The sequence below is a fragment of the Talpa occidentalis genome, unplaced genomic scaffold (assembly GCF_014898055.3).
Source record: "Talpa occidentalis isolate TD23 unplaced genomic scaffold, MPIMG_talOcc4v2.1 talOcc4.9, whole genome shotgun sequence".
Lineage (NCBI taxonomy): Eukaryota > Metazoa > Chordata > Mammalia > Eulipotyphla > Talpidae > Talpa > Talpa occidentalis.
Window position 1 is genome coordinate 25,084,738 of NW_023605305.1, and position 17,362 is coordinate 25,102,099.

Consider the following 17,362-nt stretch of genomic DNA (forward strand, 5'->3'; position numbering starts at 1 on the left):
GTTCTTCTACGAATCACAAGGGCTAGTCTCACAGATTGTTTCCCTTAAACAATAGGATTTGAAAGAATACTATGGACATTGTCTCACAGCAGCTGTACAGGAAGCCCAAAGTGGAGAAGGTATTATTTTCAAGAGATTTGTAGTTGTGTTTTTATCTAATGAAGTAAAATCCAATACTATTCATAAAAAATTCCTACAGTTTCTAAGAGAATCATTCTGGTAGAAGTATTGCCAGCTCAGACTAAAAGGAACAGAGATGGTACAAATGAAAGGAATCCCTTGCATGCAGGAAGAAGACTGAGACAGCAATCTCAATATTCTTGTAGAAAAGAATGATTTAGAGGTTAAAACCAGAGCTATGGAAAATGACTCCCATGAATAGCAATCGATCTAATTAAGATATTGTCAATTACAATGTGCCCTGCTGGATTTTAGTATTACAATAGACCTGTGACTGCTATGTGCCTCTATGACTCACAAGTTTTTCTCCCCTTTGAATGGGTATATCTATAAATACTTACCGTCAGATGTTGGGTATCTGGGGAGTAGAAAACATGTTTCTTTAGTTCACGGGTTTTCAGATTGAGAACTATATTCAAAGAGCTGTAATTGAGAAATTGCACTTGCGAGGTTTCATTTGTACCTGGACCTGATTCATAAGATGAGATCCTAGATCTGGAGACTGATGTAAAGGGATGAGACCTTTAATGGGGAATCTTTCAAGAAGAATGAATTTTCCAAGTATGAAAAATGTAAATGACTTCCATCCAGAGAGTGGACTGGTGGTTTTCATAATTCTGATCCTCCTCCTATAGATAAGTAGAATCTATTCCCCTTCTTTTGAAGCTAGGCTCTATGACTGTTTGATCAATATAATATGGTAGCAATGATGCTATGCTGATTTCTTAAGTGTTCAAGTCTTAAGAAAATGGTGGCCTCTCCTTTTTGTCTCTTGGGGCACTTGCTCTTAGAACCCAATCACTATGGCATGAGGCAACCCAAGCTATGCTTTGGAGAGGTCCATGGGAAGAATAACCAAGAACTAAGTATCAATTTTGATAATCATGTGAATGAACCATTTTGGGAGTGGATCCTCCAATTCCAAGTGAGCCACCCCAACTGATGCCATGTGGAGGAGAGATGAGCTGTCTTAATTTTAACATACTTAAATATGTTGATATTACCTTTCTTCAGATAGGTAAAAGGTTGTATGTCTTTTTAAATAGTTTATGCTTATCATCTTGTTTTAAAAGCCTTCCTGATCTTAAGGTCAGAAAGATATTTTTGTATATTGTCATGTTTTCATTCACTACTGTATTCATGAAATCAGAATTAAAGGCTATAAAAAAATCTGAGAAAGATTCGGCATATAATTAGGAGCTTGGAAGTAGCCACTCCATCCTAACAAGTAAAAAGCTAAATAAACTAAAAATTCAACCACCATTTTAGATTTATCAGAGAAGTGAGGTCTTATGGCAAGCTACTGCCTCCTCCCAGTCCCCAACTTGGAGAAAGACAGGTGAATCACAATTTACTAGAACAGAAACCCACAAGTAGATATCTCCATAGAAATAAATTCTGAGGTAGGAAAATCTAAACTGTACTTGACAAATTGCTGGAAGTTCTATGTAGGAAAGTTAAAAGTTCTGAAAGTTAAAAAGTCCAGGGGAACTGGTCACAGTAAACCCCACTTTTGTGAATTTTATCTCCAAGCTCAACCAGGTTCTCACAGTGAATATGGGAGGAAAAATCCCCTTATGCTTCTGGAAGGGGAAGGGTAAAGGACCCATTTACAAATACACCAGAGAATTCTGTTCTTCTTACAAGGTCTGCAATCAGGAGAAACTACTTTACTAGAAGTTAACATGTTTGGATCTGAACTGAGTCTAACTTACCTTAATGATGGGATATACCCAACTCCAGCCCCCTCCAGCCACCTGTTCCACCTAGGAGGGCTGGAGGGGCTAAGAAGCACTGGTGAAGTTGACAGTCTAGGAGCACATATCACCAAGAGACCAAGACATAATCAGAGGACTACAGGATAGTCCCACACCTTGACATCACATTACTAAAGCCCTACTTATAGCAATTCCTTTTACCCTCATGTCTGGTTATCAAGAAACAATTATAAGTTGTACTAAAAGGCAAATAATTTGGGTTGAAGAGACAGAGGCAAGCATCAAACTAGATTCAAACATGGCAAGATGTTGGAATTATTAGATTGGGAATTTGAAACAACTATTATAAGTATGCTAAGGGATTTAATGGACAAAGTACAATATGCAAAAACAAAGAGGAAATGTATGCAGATATACTGAATTTCTAAGAAAGAATCAAAATGAAATGCTAGAGATAAAAACACATACAAAATAAAGAATACCTTTGATGGCTTAATATTAAACTGGACACAGCTGAGGAAAGAACTGCTGCACTTGAGAATATCTCAATAGAAACTTCCAAAACTAAAAAGTAAAAATACTGAAGAAAAACAATCACCCCAAACACAGCCAAGAACAGATTATTCAACAATCGTGGGAAAACTTACAAGAGATATAACATACACATAATGGGAATATCAGATGGAAAGAAAGGAATGGAAGAAATATTTGAAACAATTAACAACTAAGGATTTCCCCAAGTTAATATCAGATACAAATAATGAGCAGGACATATGTTAACACAGCCAAAAACCCTATGCCTACTTATTATATTCATATATTCACACATTACATGCATATTTTGCATATCATATGCAGAAAATCAAAGATAAAGTCTTGAAAGAAATAAGAGGAAAAAAAATCACAATAAAAATTACATCCTTAGAAATCATGTGAGCAAGAACAACATGGAGTGAAATATTCAAAGTGTTGAGAGAAAAGACTTACCAACTTAGAATTCTGCATCTTGCAAAATTATCCTTCAAAAGTACAAGAGAAATAAACTTTCTCAGACCAAGAGGGAGTTTGCTACTAGTAGACCTGTCTTGCAAGCAATGTTAAAGAAGTTCCTTAGAGAGAAGGAAAATAATGTGTATAAACAAATATATGTGTATAGAATAAAATGTGCATAAATATACACTGTCCTCAAGCTCACATGGAAGTCATACAACATCTGCTCTCAGGCCATAATGGAATTAAACTGGAAATCAGTAAGATAAAGATAGCTATGAAAGCCAAAATACTGGGGATTAAACAACACACTTGTAAATAAAATATGGGTCAAAGAACAAATCTCAAGAAAAACTTAAAGATATTTTGAACTAAATAAAAATACAATTGATCAAAATTTATGAGATACAGCAAAAGTAATGGTATTGAGGGAAATTTATAGCACTGAATGCAAGTATGAGAAAAGACAAAAAATCTAAAATGAGTAATATAGGTTTCAGTTTTAGGAAACTAATAAAAGAAGAGCAAATTAAACCCACAGTAAACAGAAAAAAATAATAAAAATTAAGCAGAAATCAATGAAAATTAAGAACAGAAAGTCAATACAGAAAAATCAATGAAACAAAATGCTGTTTCTTTGAAATGCTCAATATAATCAATAAGTTCTAGCCAGGCAAAATAACAAAAAGAGATGACACAAATTAATAACAGAAGTGAAAGAGGGGATAAGAAGGGATATCACTATAGATCCAGGGTCATTAAAAGGGTAACAAATGAAAAATATGAATAATTCTATACCCACAAATTTGATGATCTAGATAAAATGGATCAAATCTGTGAAAGGCATAATTTGCCAAAACTCACACAAGAATAGACAATATGAATAGGCCTGGTATACCTATTAAAGAAATTAAATCAATAATTAATAATGTCCCAAAAAGGACCAGGCTCTGAAGGATTCACTGGTGAATTCCACGCCAAACATTTAAGAAATACATTTTACCAATTCTCCACAATTTTTTTTCAAAAACCAGAAGCAGAGAGAATACTTCCCGACTTATTTTATGATGTTATCATCAACCAATTACCAAAATCAAAGACATTACAAGAAAAGAAAATTACAGACCAATATTTCTCATGTACAAGAAGCAAAAATCCTCAACACAAAATTAGCAATAAACTGTATCAAAGGGCTTCCCTGGTGGTGCGAGGGGTTAGGACGCAGCCTGTGAAGCTGTCCACAGCTTCTGCAGCGCAGGTTCGATCCCGACCAGCCGGCGAGGGTCCCACATGGCACAGCAGACCTCTCCTGCCTTGCCTGCTGCTCCCCTCAGCAGTGTATTCCATCAGTCTGCCTGTTTAGTTCCCCACTCTGTCTCTGGTGAATCCTCTCACCCTCCCACACATCTGGCCTGTACCCCGATTCTTGTATAAATAAATCTTAAAAAAAAATCTAACAATATATGAAACGAATTATACCATAAAATCAAGTGTGATTTATTCCAGGTATGCAAGGTTGGCACAACTTTAAGAAAATCAATTAATGTAAGTTCATCACATCACATTTATAGAAAAAATACTGTACGATTATAACAATATATGAAGGAAAAACATCTGACAAAATCCATTCATGTTAAAAACTCTTAGAAAATTAGAGGCAGAGGGATACTTCCTCAACTTGGTAAAGAACATCCACAAGAAACCTACAATCATAATGATGAGAATCTAGAAGATTTCTCACTAAGATCAGGAAGAAAGTAAGAACGTCCCACTGACCACCACTGTTCAATACTGAAAGTCCTAACTAGTGTACTAACACAAGAGAAGGAAATGAAAGGTATACACATTGGGAAAGAGGAAAGAAAACTCTCAGTTTGTAGATGATATACCTGTTGATGTAGAAAATGTGAAAAAATTGACAAAAAATTCTGCAATTAATAAGCAATTATAGAGCCTCCCAGGTGGCGCAGCGGTTGAGTGCTGGGTTGTGAAGCTGCCCACAGTCTCTGCAGCGCCGGTTCAATCCCTGGCTGCCGGGTGAAGGTCCCACATTGGGGCACAGACCTCTCCTGCCACCCGCTGCTCCCCTCAGCAGTGTACTTTGTCAGTCCGCCTGCTCTGTTCTCCCCTCTGGCTCTGGTGAATTCTCTCACTCTCTCGCACTTCTGACTGTACCCAGTGCTTGTATAAATAAATAAATCTTAAAAAAAAGTTAAAAAAAATAAGCAATTATAGAAAGGTTGCAGGATATAGGTTAATATAAAAGTCAATAATTTTCCTATATAATGCCAATGAAAAAGTGGGACTTGAAATTAAAAACAGAATGTTGTTTATATTAGCATGTCCAAAAATGTTACTTATACCTAAATATGAGGAAAATTTGAAGAAAATTACAAAACTCTGAAGACGTAAAAAAAAAAAAAAAAGAACTAAATAAATGGAAAGATATCCCAGGTTCATAGATAGGAAGATCCAGTTCTTCCCAATTTGACCTACAGATTCAATGCAATGCAAATCAAAATCCTAACAAGTTATTTTGTGGCTACTAACAAACTGATTTTAGTTTATAAGAAAAGGTAAGAAAAAAAAAAAAGTCCACATACCAGTATGTTATTGAGGGCAAACAAAGTTGAAAGAATGACACTACCAAACTTCAAGACCTGCTATAAAGCTACAGTAATGGTACTGGTGAAAGGATCAACAAATAGGTAAATGGAACAAATTAGAGAACCCAGAAATAGTTTCACAGTTGTCCTATAAACAACGGCAGAGGTTGATTAATGCAAAAGGCTACTCATTTGAGGGTGCCAGGGGTATATGGAAAATCTCTGTCTTCTACTTAATTTTACTGTGAACTTAAAAAAAGGTCTGATGAAAAATTCAGAAAGCTAAAAATAGAATTCTTGACAGCTGATGCAAAAATTTGCTGACTAGGGAAGAAGAGCAAAGCATTCCCTAAATGTATTGACCAAATTTCTCCAAGGGATGCAAAATCCTTTTATGCCAAGCATTTTGCAGAACTGTTTCCTACCAAACACCCTTTGGAAAAGACGAGAGTAATAAACAATGAAACTTGTAAAAGATGTCAGAAATGAAAAACGCATTACAAAGTGTGGAAGATATAGTTGAAGAAAGATTGAAAGAAGTTCAGTAAAAAGACAAAGAACAGGGAATAAAGAATAAAGAGGGTTAACAAATCAGAGGATGCGTTCAACAGGTTCAAAATCTCAGGTAAGCCAGAAAGACTGAACAGAGAAAAAGAAGTGGGAGAAAATCATTGATGAAAGAAATTAAGAAAATTTCAAGAAGCTAAAGAATGGAATGGGTACAGTAAGTGCACAAAGTACCTTAAGGCAGGTAAAAGTATTCATATCTGAGGTGAATTTCAGAATATTCACCATGAAGAGAAGTTTCAAAAAAGAATAAGCAGATTATATATATATATATTTAAAGGGCAGGTTTATTAGAAAAGGGATAGGATAGTAAAAGGCACTTGCATAGACACCAGTGGGCAGGAAGAGCTGCCTGAAAAGGGAAAGGTTTGCTGAGAAAGGCTTGCATGGTTGCAGGCAGGTGGCCTTGAGGAGAGCTGCCTCCACTGAGGGAGATCAGTGAGGAGAAGTGCCGGCATGGTATAAGTCACGGATAGGCAGGAAGCTGCTACCCTGCAGGAGAGAGTTGGTGAAAGGACGCACCTGCATAGTCACAGGTGAGCAGATGGATGCTGCCATAAGCAGATTTCATATAAAACTAAAGGTGTAAATTTAAGAAAGATTTGAATGGGAACAAAGACATGGGAAGGAACAAACTGGGGATAATACAAAAGAGAGATGAAGAGGATCTCAAGGAACTCAGAGGTTGCAGGAGAAGTTTCTTTTAGAGTATAAGATGGATAGAATATATATTATAATGTGCTTAAACAAAAAGGGAGATGTATACAGTATTAAGAAAGTTTAAAATCTCAATTTATAAGTACAGAGCAAATAACATAAAACAAAGAGATAAACAAAGTTGACTCTGAAAACAAAATGTTGTGCCACAAAGGAAAAGCAATCACGATAAACTAAGTAGCTCAAGGGAGAACAGCATTTGACAAGTTATAATAACAAAATACTGGATTTCAATCTAGTGAAGACTATCACATCACTGTACCAGGATAGGGAATTATGTGTAAGAGGGTAAGAACAAGGAGATTAAGAAGGGTTAAATCCTCACCATCTCAAGTGGATTGTCTCTTGAAAAATGCCCAATGCTTTAAAAAAAAAAAAAAGAGGCAATATAAACATGCTGCTTACATGTATGAAGGGAACAGAACCAGATGAATTAAAAGCAGTGGCATTTGGTGAGAAGTAAATGACAGGGTGAGAGGAGGTTTATTTTGTTTTTATAATAATTTGTGTAGACCCCTTATTCCTTTAAACTGTGAGCATATATACCTGACTGATAAAAATGACTCTTATAAAAAGTGTTGCATAGTTAAAAAATGAAAGGAAGGTAATAAAGGATATGATGTGGCATATAACTTTCAATCTATGATAGCTTTTATTATTATTTGAAGAGACTATAAAGATAATTTGGACTAATTCTATCATTGCATCAAGTGGAAACTGAGGCTCAGAAAGGGAAGTAATATCACGTTCACACAAAATGAACCAAGGCCCAATCAGGATATGGTAACACAATGATCAGTCAAGACTGCTATAGCTTGGCAATGAGCAGGAGACAGGGATACAAAGGAGCTCCCACTTTTCCTAAACTAAGACTGAGCCCAATGGAGGGATGCCAGCCCAGTGACCACCTCTCATAATAGGAATAGTGGAGCACATTCATAAAGCTCCTGCTGCTGTGAGTCTTCTAGGTATTGTTGAGAAGTCAGCTAGGTGGCACCTAGAATGATATGGGGGTAAACCAAGCAGAATCACAGGTATCCAGGGGGCATGTCATGCAGTTGGAAAATGTAATCAATATTTTCACCAAGGTGTTCATCTGTCTTTACTTCCTCCTTCATGGAGCTGAGGAACAAAGGCCACTGTACATTAGTCTAATGACACTCGCAGGCAAGGCATATTTGGAGAAATCACGTGATAGGATCCTGACCAGAGCTGGACATAAATACCACAGGCAGGCTCTGTTGTCTTCCAAAAGTTATTTGGGAAGGAAATTACACTAGCTTTCACTCCAGATTGCTTAGGCTTTCCTAGAGACTGGAGAGTAAGCAGCATACCAAGATGGTCTCACATGTACCTTAATTTACACTGAAGCAATAAGCACTCTTCTCTGTAGTCACCCTACTGGATACTGTATATCTATTCTAAAGGGATAGTTCTTTCAGAGTTATCCAGATAATGAAAGGGGAGCAGAGAAGCATAGTTGATTAACCACTGTGATGATATGATTTATAAAAATGTATTTGGTCATTCAGGTGACCAAGATACAGCTCTCATATATATTTGGTCTTTATCCACAATTCCTAGCTCACAGTTCCCCAAACATGGAATTTCCTAATTGTTGTAAATGATAAAGGCATCTCTTTTAAAATGTTAATGAAAGAGAATTTTGGGAAGCACCCAGGGATGGGGGCTGATTGCCTAGAGAACCAAGCATGTGATCAGAGATTCTACCCCCAGATCTCCAGTTCTACCCCCAGACCTCCAGGAGGGGAGATGGTTTGGAGGTTGAGTTCAACTGCCAAATGGCAAATGGCCCAGTCAATAATGCCTAAATAATGAGGCTTCCATAAAAACACAAGAGGAGGAGGTTCTGAGTACTTTCAGGTGGGTGAATATATGCAGATCCTAGGAGAGTGGCATGCTTCTAGAGGACATGGAAGCTCTGTGCCTTCCCCCTATACTTTTCCCTATGCATCTCTCCCATCTGGTTGTTTCTGAGTTACATAGCCTTTGTAATAAATTGGTTTTGTAATAAGTAGACAGTTTCCTGAGTTCTGTGACATACTCTAGCAAATGAATCTAACTGAGGAGGGATTTGTGGGAACCTTTGATTTACAGTCAGTTAGAAGTACAGCGAACAGCCTGGGTATTGCAACTGGGCTCTGAAGTGATGGCCAGTCTTGGAAAACTGAGCTGAGCCCTTTCCTGTGGAACCAGATGTCATCTCTGTTAAGAGTTGTCAGAATTGAGCGGTTGGTGTGGGAAACCGCCAATCACATTGGGTTTGGGTTCAGTGAACCCTATTCACTCACATTTTGCTCTGAATTGAACATTCATCAACCCCAAATCAAGTTTACTCTCACAGTACCAAGATTTGCCTCTATCAATGATGCTAAGAAAAATCAGAGCAGTTTCATATATATCTGAGTGGTAGAGTGGTAGTAGGATTACTGCAATGCCTGAAGGGATCACTAAGAAAGGAGCACCCTAATGGAAAGGTTGAATGTTTTTACAAACTGGGTCAGGGAGCTCTTGGTGCTGGCCCTAGGTCCAACCTGCTCCATGTCACAGCTATCCAACCTTGAGTTCATAGAACATCCACCTGATGTTCTCTGATCGTTTTGACAGTGTGAAATTTCTCTGAAACTATTTCAAATGGCTAAAGATAAAAAACTTATTTAAAAAGAATCTATTTAGGTTTATAAATTAGACAGAGTGAATTATTAGTATAAGATGAGAAAGTACACTGGGGCCTGGGGCCTGTTGCAGTTAGTCTGGTGGTCTGCTCTTACCTGTGGGGGCCTGCATGGCTGAGCTGGGGATGGTGGCAGCATCTTGGGGTACAGTGCTGGTATCCGGTTCAGGGGTGCTGGTTGTTGGTGAGGTGGGTGGTGGGTTCAGCAAATTCCGAGGTTTCCTCTGTCAAAATGGATGGGGAAAAGTTTGCTACCCATGATTGGTAACTTGTCCTCTCATTCCTCTCTATAGTCCTAGTATTTAATACACCCTTGAAACGGAAATCTATCTATGGATGTGACTGTATTTTATCTTTGTTTTCTACACTGTCTCTTGCACAAGGATGTACATACTAAGATGCCCAGTAAACATTTTTTGAATCTGGGTTCAAAATTCTGGACTTCTAGACAATCAGAGCTTAATTCACTGTATTTTATACTAGAATCAATACTACCATTTTTAGTTTCAGGTTCTGTATTAGTTGGGCAAAGAGAAACAAAAAGAAAGAAAAAAATATGGGGCTAAGTCTACTTTGATATTACTTTGTGTTTTGTTTCTCTTTCTTGAAAATGGAAGGCTCTCTCCCCCTAACTCTATAAACTACTTTCCTTTGCCTACCTTCTCTTCAGTGCATCATCTGTCATTCCTTATCTGAAAACCTGTCATAATCTCTAACTATTGGGCTGTCTGAAAAGTCATGACACATTTTTGCTTAGAAAAAAATACATCATGACTTTTCTGATAACATAATACATTCTCTAAAATCCTGCCTGGTCCATGCCTTTACATGGTCCATGTCTTTATAGTAATAAACAATCCTATATTCCTAGAATGCCCTTTTTTTCCTTTTTTTAAAGTCTTTCAAAGATCTGTTTATCTAGGAAGACTTTCTAGACTTCCTCTAATTAGTATCTGTTTTGTGCAATCTCTGTACTTTGTATTGTTACATTTGTCTCAATGTGCTAACACATACATATGACATATGTGTATACATATACACATATATAACATGTATACACACATACGTAGACATAGCCATACTGGTGTCCCCTACTAGCCTAGAGTTCCTTGAAGGTCTGATTCTGACTACCATACCTAGCATGATACTTAGCATATAATAATGTCAATAAATGTTTTTCAGTGAGGCATACAGTATAGAATACCAACAATGTGGGAAGCAATAAAGATGATTTGAGAGAGATGTAGTATCACCTCTATGCTGTTCAGGGAAGTTTCTGGAGAATAAATATCTCAGAAATTTATTTTCAAGAAATGTTTTTCTAAAAGCCTTTTTGAATACAAGGAAAACACAACCATCACTGAGTTGCAGAAATCCCTTTTTACCAAATATTCCATGTGGGGTCCCTGCTGGGAGCTACATAAACCTGTCTGCCTTCTAGAAGTATATTATTTAAAGAGATAGCACCAATGATAGTAGGCATATAAAAATGATCTTGCCTGTGAAAATAATAATTCAAGCACTCATGAAACAGTCAAAACACATATGGGATGATATGGATGTCTCATGTTTTTGATACTGCTAAAAGTGAACATCTAAATAAGCAATGAATCAGGGAAGAAGAGAAATGTCAGTTCAGTTTTAATGAACTGGGAGTATGATTTCATGGAGTCCCTGAAGGAATAAGCTTGGTGAATTAGGTACCCAAATATTAAAAATGAAAACAGAAAGATGCAAGGAATTACAACTATTTGAGATAGATGCATTTACATGCATTAAATCTGTTCATCTATTGTCTCATCTCCATTTCATTGGTGAAAAAACTTCAGGGTCTTACTCAAAGATTTCTCAAAAGTCACACAGATGGTAACAGATGGATGAGACAGTTTGTTTTGATTCAAAGTCCATGCCCTAGTCACAATACTACTTTGAGTCAAAAAGGAACACAGAGTTATGAGTTAAATGGGAGGCATATATATGTATAGGAATAAGCAAAAGAACAGAAAGAGGAATTAGGGAGTCAAATGCCAAGCCACAAAATACCAGGTGGGGTGAGAGTCACTGTTTACAAGAGGGTTGGAAAGAAAGAGGATTCTGGCTACTTGTTTAGGACTGCCCGAGAAAGAGCAGAAGCAATCACAGAATCACAATTTTAGGTTTTGAAGAATCTTAAAGGCCATTTAATCTGACTATCCATCCAACACTTTTACTTCCCTCTCCCTAAAAATTCCCTCCCATATAGCCATTCAATACCTGATGAAATTCCTCTAGTGATGGGAGTCACTAACTTCATTTTGGGATAGATTAAACTGTTGTTTCTTTTTTATAGAGATGAGACCTGTCTGCTTGTTTCTGCTTAGTGGTTTTGGTTCTGTCTTTGGAAGCTCACAGAGATGATTTCTCCCTTTTTGATTTGTCTTCCAGATGTTTTCACATCATCAGAAGACTTCTGGTCTTAGAATCTTTAACTTTCAGCCTCTCCTCCACAACATGAGAATGAGAAGAGTAAAGGAGGCAAAAATGAATGAGCCCCTAGCTACATTAGGGGCTAGTAGTAATAGATCAGGAGCACCGAAGATGAGGATGTGATATAGAGAATTCAAAGCTAATAAATAAGAAACAATCTCAGTTGGAATATCATCACTAAAATCATCACCCACCACACCCTCCCTCCTTAGTTCCCTCCTTCTTTCCATCTATTGTGCATATACCGAACATCTGCCAAAAACTGAGATATAAAGCACTGCAGGAAAGAAAGGAAGATAAAGATTAGGTTCTTGATCTTGAGTTCACATTCGAGTAGGACTGAGGTCATCTGGAGCTAATAAACAAAACCAATCAACTTACCCTAGGGAGGAACTTAAGAGATTGGAATGGAATGCCCAGCAGGGAGGACTAGGTAGAATTTACACACTGGAACTCATATAGACTAGTTCAGGATGGAGCTCCAGAGAAATCCCCTGACATTTTGAAAGTAAGTGGAAAAGGTGGTGCCAATGGAGGCCATAGGGAAGCGGCTGAGGAACTTTCATATCAGTGTTTTCCCTAGGGAGATATACATGAAGAACTGGTCATGACTAAAAGGTGTAAACTACAGTAACAGGGTTCAGTGAAGTTTGACTCTCAGCAGTCTTTTCTACACAAGAAATGTTTTCTCTTTCAGGAAATGTTACAGAATGAATATGTGGTAGGACAGCAGTAGCCCTGAATCTAAAATATCCGGGACCCCATTTTTATAGCCTTTGCCACTTGTTAGCTATGCTATCTTAGAAGTCATTTCATATCTTTATGTCTCAATTTAATTATTAAATATCATTAACATTACTTATCAATAATTTTTCTTTTCTTTATCTTAGAAGAAGGGGAAGATCATAAAAAAAATACACAGAATTGATTTGCTTTGTCTGTTCATATGCCTGAGTTTCTGCTCTGGGCAGTTAACACCGAGTAAGGCTTTCCATCTATGGAAGTCGTTAGGCTAGAATTTTATCAAATGTGAGTAACTTTCAAAATCAAAATTTGTTTCTTACCCCATATCATCCTAATTCTAATATTATCAACTCCTAGGTAAGCAGCTAAGTCGGGATATTCTTATTAAAGGCATACACAGGTGGAGAATAAAGTTAGACATGCCCCTTTCCAAGACGCATAAGTATGGATCAGTTACCCCTTTATAACTCTATACCTTTCTGGGAAACCCACATATTTTTACCTACCTTACTGCCAGGTTTGGGACCCCTCTTCTTTGGAAATTTCAAAGGTTCAGTTGACTTGGAAGGGGTTGAGATGGGATGGGGAATTAAGGGCTTGGGTGTCCGGCCCCGCTTCTTTCCTGGTTTACGCCCCTTCTGTCCTGGTTGATGCTCCAAGACAGTTTTGGTGCTGCTGTAGATGCTGGGCTTCTCAGTGTTCACCTCAGATACAGGATAGGGATTCTTTGGGATCACAACTGCAAGAAAAAAACTCATTCTATCACCTCTTCCTCCCACCTGTATTCTCATACCAAACTGAGGGGAAAAAGACGTACTACTTTCACTTGGGCAGTTTTATGTCAAGAAGCTAGTTTCCTGGTATCTGACCTAAATGTTAGGAAACCTCAGAGGATAATTGAATTTAGATTGGTTAGAACTGAAAGTTTTAATTACTTTGGGCAGAAAAAAAATATTAAAAAATTTCCACAAGGCAGCTAGATAAAACATACAAACAGAACATAGGTTCAGAGATGGAATGGCTCATAGATGCTCACAGTACTCTCCTGCTAAGAACAAGATCTGAGGCTCAGAAGAGGAAATGATGCCTTTGCCAGATTATACAATAAGTTGGAATAAGGACTTATGTTTTGAAACTGGGCTCTGACAACCAATGTAGGGATTTCCTATGTCAATAGGAATTTTTTTGTGTGATTTTTGCAGTGAGGAGTAGTGAAACACACGGTAATATATAAATCTAATACCATCTCTCCGTACCTTAAAAAGCTTTGTTTCATATTACCTTTAAGGTAAAGTCCAAACTCTTTATCCTAATATCCAAGGTCTCTGTGACTGTGCCTCCGCCTTCTTCTCTTAGTTATGTTTGATGTTCCTTCCTGTCACCCACCCCCATGTTATAGCCCCACTGCTTTCTGAACACCAATTCATTCGTCGATGAGGTTCGCTATTCTTCCTGATCAGACATACATCAACACTCAGCTCCAAGGCCACCTCCTTATTGAGGCCTTGTCTGACCTTGCCCCAACTCCAAAGCAGTCAGTAGATATCTATGTTAGAGTACTTTCAACTTTATTCCATTCATTCATCTCCTTAAATGGAAAACTCTTCAAGGTAAGGTATATATAATTAATCCTACAAACCGTGATTGCCACTAACTATTGTTTATGCACTGGTCTAAGTCCTGAGACTAGAAGAGTAAAGAAAACAGACATACTCTCCCTCTAGTGGGTGACAGAAAATAGACAAATAAATGGTATAATGGCAGGTAAATGCTCTGATTAATACTAAAGCAAGATAAGAACACAGAGGGGCGAGGAAAGTCCTCTTTGAGGGGGTGAAATCTACATAGAGCTCCCATATGAAATAAAGGCAAAGTCTTGTGAAGTTCTGAGAAAAGGCCTTTCCAAGTAGAGGATATATAACAAATGCTAAGATGCTGATATAGGAATACATGTTAGTATATTTGAGAAACACAAAGGAGGTCAGTAAAGTTGATAATGATTGAGCAAAGGGGCAAGCAAAGGGAAATTAGGTTAGAGAAGGAGTAGCAATAAGATGGTGCAGCACTTATTTCAAATGAATGGGAACTTATTCTAAGTATGAACAGATGCTGCTGGAGTATTCTGAGAAGGATGTGCTTGAAAGGAACATTCTTCTCTGGATGGCTGTTCTAGGAGGGAAGAGGGGCAAGTACAGAATCAGGGAGACTAGTACTAATTACACTAGGCAGGTAAAAGACAATATTTCCCTTTTTTTTTTTTTTAAAGATTTATTTATTTATTTATTTATTTATATAAGCACTGGGTATAGTCAGAAGCGCAGGAGGGTGAGAGGATTCACCAGAGCCAGAGTGGGGAGCAGAGCAGGCAGACTGACGAAATACACTGGTGAGGGGAGCAGCGGGCGGCAGGAGAGGTCTGCCACGCCATGTGGGACCCTCACCTGTGGCCGGGGATCGAACCGGCGTTGTGGAGGCTGCTGGCAGCTTCGTAACCCAGCGCTCAACCGCTGCGGCATCTGGGAGGCCCAGAAGACAATATTTCTTATGTTTCCATATAGAATGCAATAGATTGTGGCACTACAATGCTGCCTATGCAACAGCTAGAAAGTCATAAATTATTTTAAAAGACATTGCAGTGTTGTAGAAATCATGAGGATTAGATGAAGTGGAATTCCAGACCTGGCATGGGGGTGGGCTTCTGAGATGGCTGACACTGCTTTCTTTCCTGAGGACATTTGCCAACATTAGGGAATTTAGAACCAGGGATTGTACTGGAAAGGGCGGATGTACTTAACCAGGTGTGGAAAAGGGAAGGGGCTACTTCCAGAAAACAAATAGGATTTGTGAGAGCAGAGATCTGTGGTGAATGTACAGGCTGAATATTAATGAAGGAATCAGGAGCACTGCCAGTAAGGGTGCTTGAGGCCATCAAACAGCCCTTGCTGATGTTGCACTTATCTAAGGTGGTGACTGCCAGCTTGAACTTGTCCAGATATAGGCAGCTGAACTTAGGCCTGTGGAGGAAGGACTGGGTAGAGAAAGAACTTGGTGTTCTTTCACATAAGCATATCCTCTCTACAGTTGGATTCTGTGTTATATGAAACCCTTGTCCCACTCCTGGCCTGGAGCCACCGCTGAGATAACATTCACCTAAGATGCTCACTGCCTCCAATCAGAGTTTAAAGCACCTATGTCTTATAGAAGCTTGTGTGGGAGGAAAGCTCAGTACCTGAGAGAGGTCTGAATCTTAACCACTAGACCACCAGGGAAGGCTCAGAACTTGAAAGCCACAGGGAACAGCCTCAACTCTACTCTGACCATACCCCTCTCCTGGACACAATCCTTGAGAAAAGGACTGAGGGTTACCAGGGAAGCAGTCTTTTACTGACAGCACATATGGACCATGAGAAACATATCCCTCACCCACCTGTGACTGCAATTCAGAAAATAAATACAGAGTGAGAAAAGATATGCAAAACATGTGTCAGGAAAAATAACATCCAGAATCTGTAATAAAAGGCTAACAATACAACTCTACCTATTCCATCATAACCCTAAGTAACTGAAAATGCCAAATGCTCTTACCTTAAATTTATTATCATAAACTCTAAGACTACCTATTATAGACCATGGAATTTAATATGGGCAAGGAGATAAGTGATTTACTTTGGAATTCTTGCCATCATATGACAAGGTGCTGAGTTCTCAGCACATGTTTGTAAAATAAAGGAAGGAAAAAGAACTGAGTCGGGCTCTCCTTAACCTTTTAGTAATAAGAAAATAGTCTTTCTTCTTCCCCTTTCCCCTAAGCCTAGACATGAAAGTCCATGCTGACTGACAGAGGTTGCCCTCTCTGGCCTGAAAGAAACTAACCAATTATATTAACAGTTCTGAAAAATCAGGTCATGAGGTTATGTGTGAGTAGCTAGTAGTGAGATTAGGTTTCATACTAATTTAAAAGCTTCTTAATAATGAATTTGAGCCATCCTGAGGGATTCCAGGATTTGGAACTTTTTCCCATCAGGAAGTCCTGTCTTGTCACATTCTAACTTAATTATCCTAGTTGGGAAAAAAAAAAACGGGACAATGTCAAGGGACCATGGATCTAATTCTAGTTCTGTACTTTATAGTGTAACCTTGATTTTGTCATTTAAACACAATCTTCTCATTTTCTCAAATGCAAATAATTGAATAATTTAATGACTGTCCTACTTCAGAGAAAGAGAAAAGATAGGAATATTTGCCAACACGTTTTGATGCTAATACTAATTAACAGAATTAGACCTTAATGAATAATACCTTGACAAAATTTTTGTACATCTGCATTTTCATCTTGGTTATAGTGCTCATACAATTTCCACCCCTCTTGTTTTGATCCTACTCTCTCCTCCCCTCCGCTCCCCCCCATAGTTGCTTGTTGATTTTGCTTTTTACTTTATTAGGCTTTTTCCTGGTCCCTTACATACATTGTGCAAAAATGAAAAATGATGTAAAAAAATGTATGAAATAAAAAAAATGCAACAAATGCTTAGTTTTTAAAAATCTCAAAAAAAATTTTTTTATATATCTGTAGTTTCATGTGACCTTCATAACAATATTGTGAAGGCTAACATTATCATCATATTTAACAAGTGAGGAAAACAAGCCTCAGAGAAGTGAAAGTGGCAAAACCTGTTATG

General features: G+C 38.0%; 1 protein-coding gene across 16 annotated transcripts in view; it reads right to left on the minus strand.

The window, feature by feature from the left end:
* SCMH1 (Scm polycomb group protein homolog 1) overlaps positions 1 to 17,362 on the minus strand; it is a 119,122-nt gene that overhangs the window by 20,398 nt on the left and 81,362 nt on the right. For 12 of the 16 annotated variants that reach the window (XM_054691134.1, XM_054691130.1, XM_054691136.1 and 9 more), the window contains 3 exons: positions 15,125 to 15,199; positions 13,190 to 13,422; positions 9,571 to 9,697 (listed from right to left, as the gene is read on the minus strand). In XM_054691134.1, coding sequence (XP_054547109.1) covers positions 9,571 to 9,697; positions 13,190 to 13,422; positions 15,125 to 15,199 — 435 coding nt within the window. The remainder of the gene's footprint in view (positions 1 to 9,570; positions 9,698 to 13,189; positions 13,423 to 15,124; positions 15,200 to 17,362) is intronic. The other 4 variants (XM_054691138.1, XM_037501307.2, XM_037501311.2 and 1 more) reach the window with 1 other exon arrangement.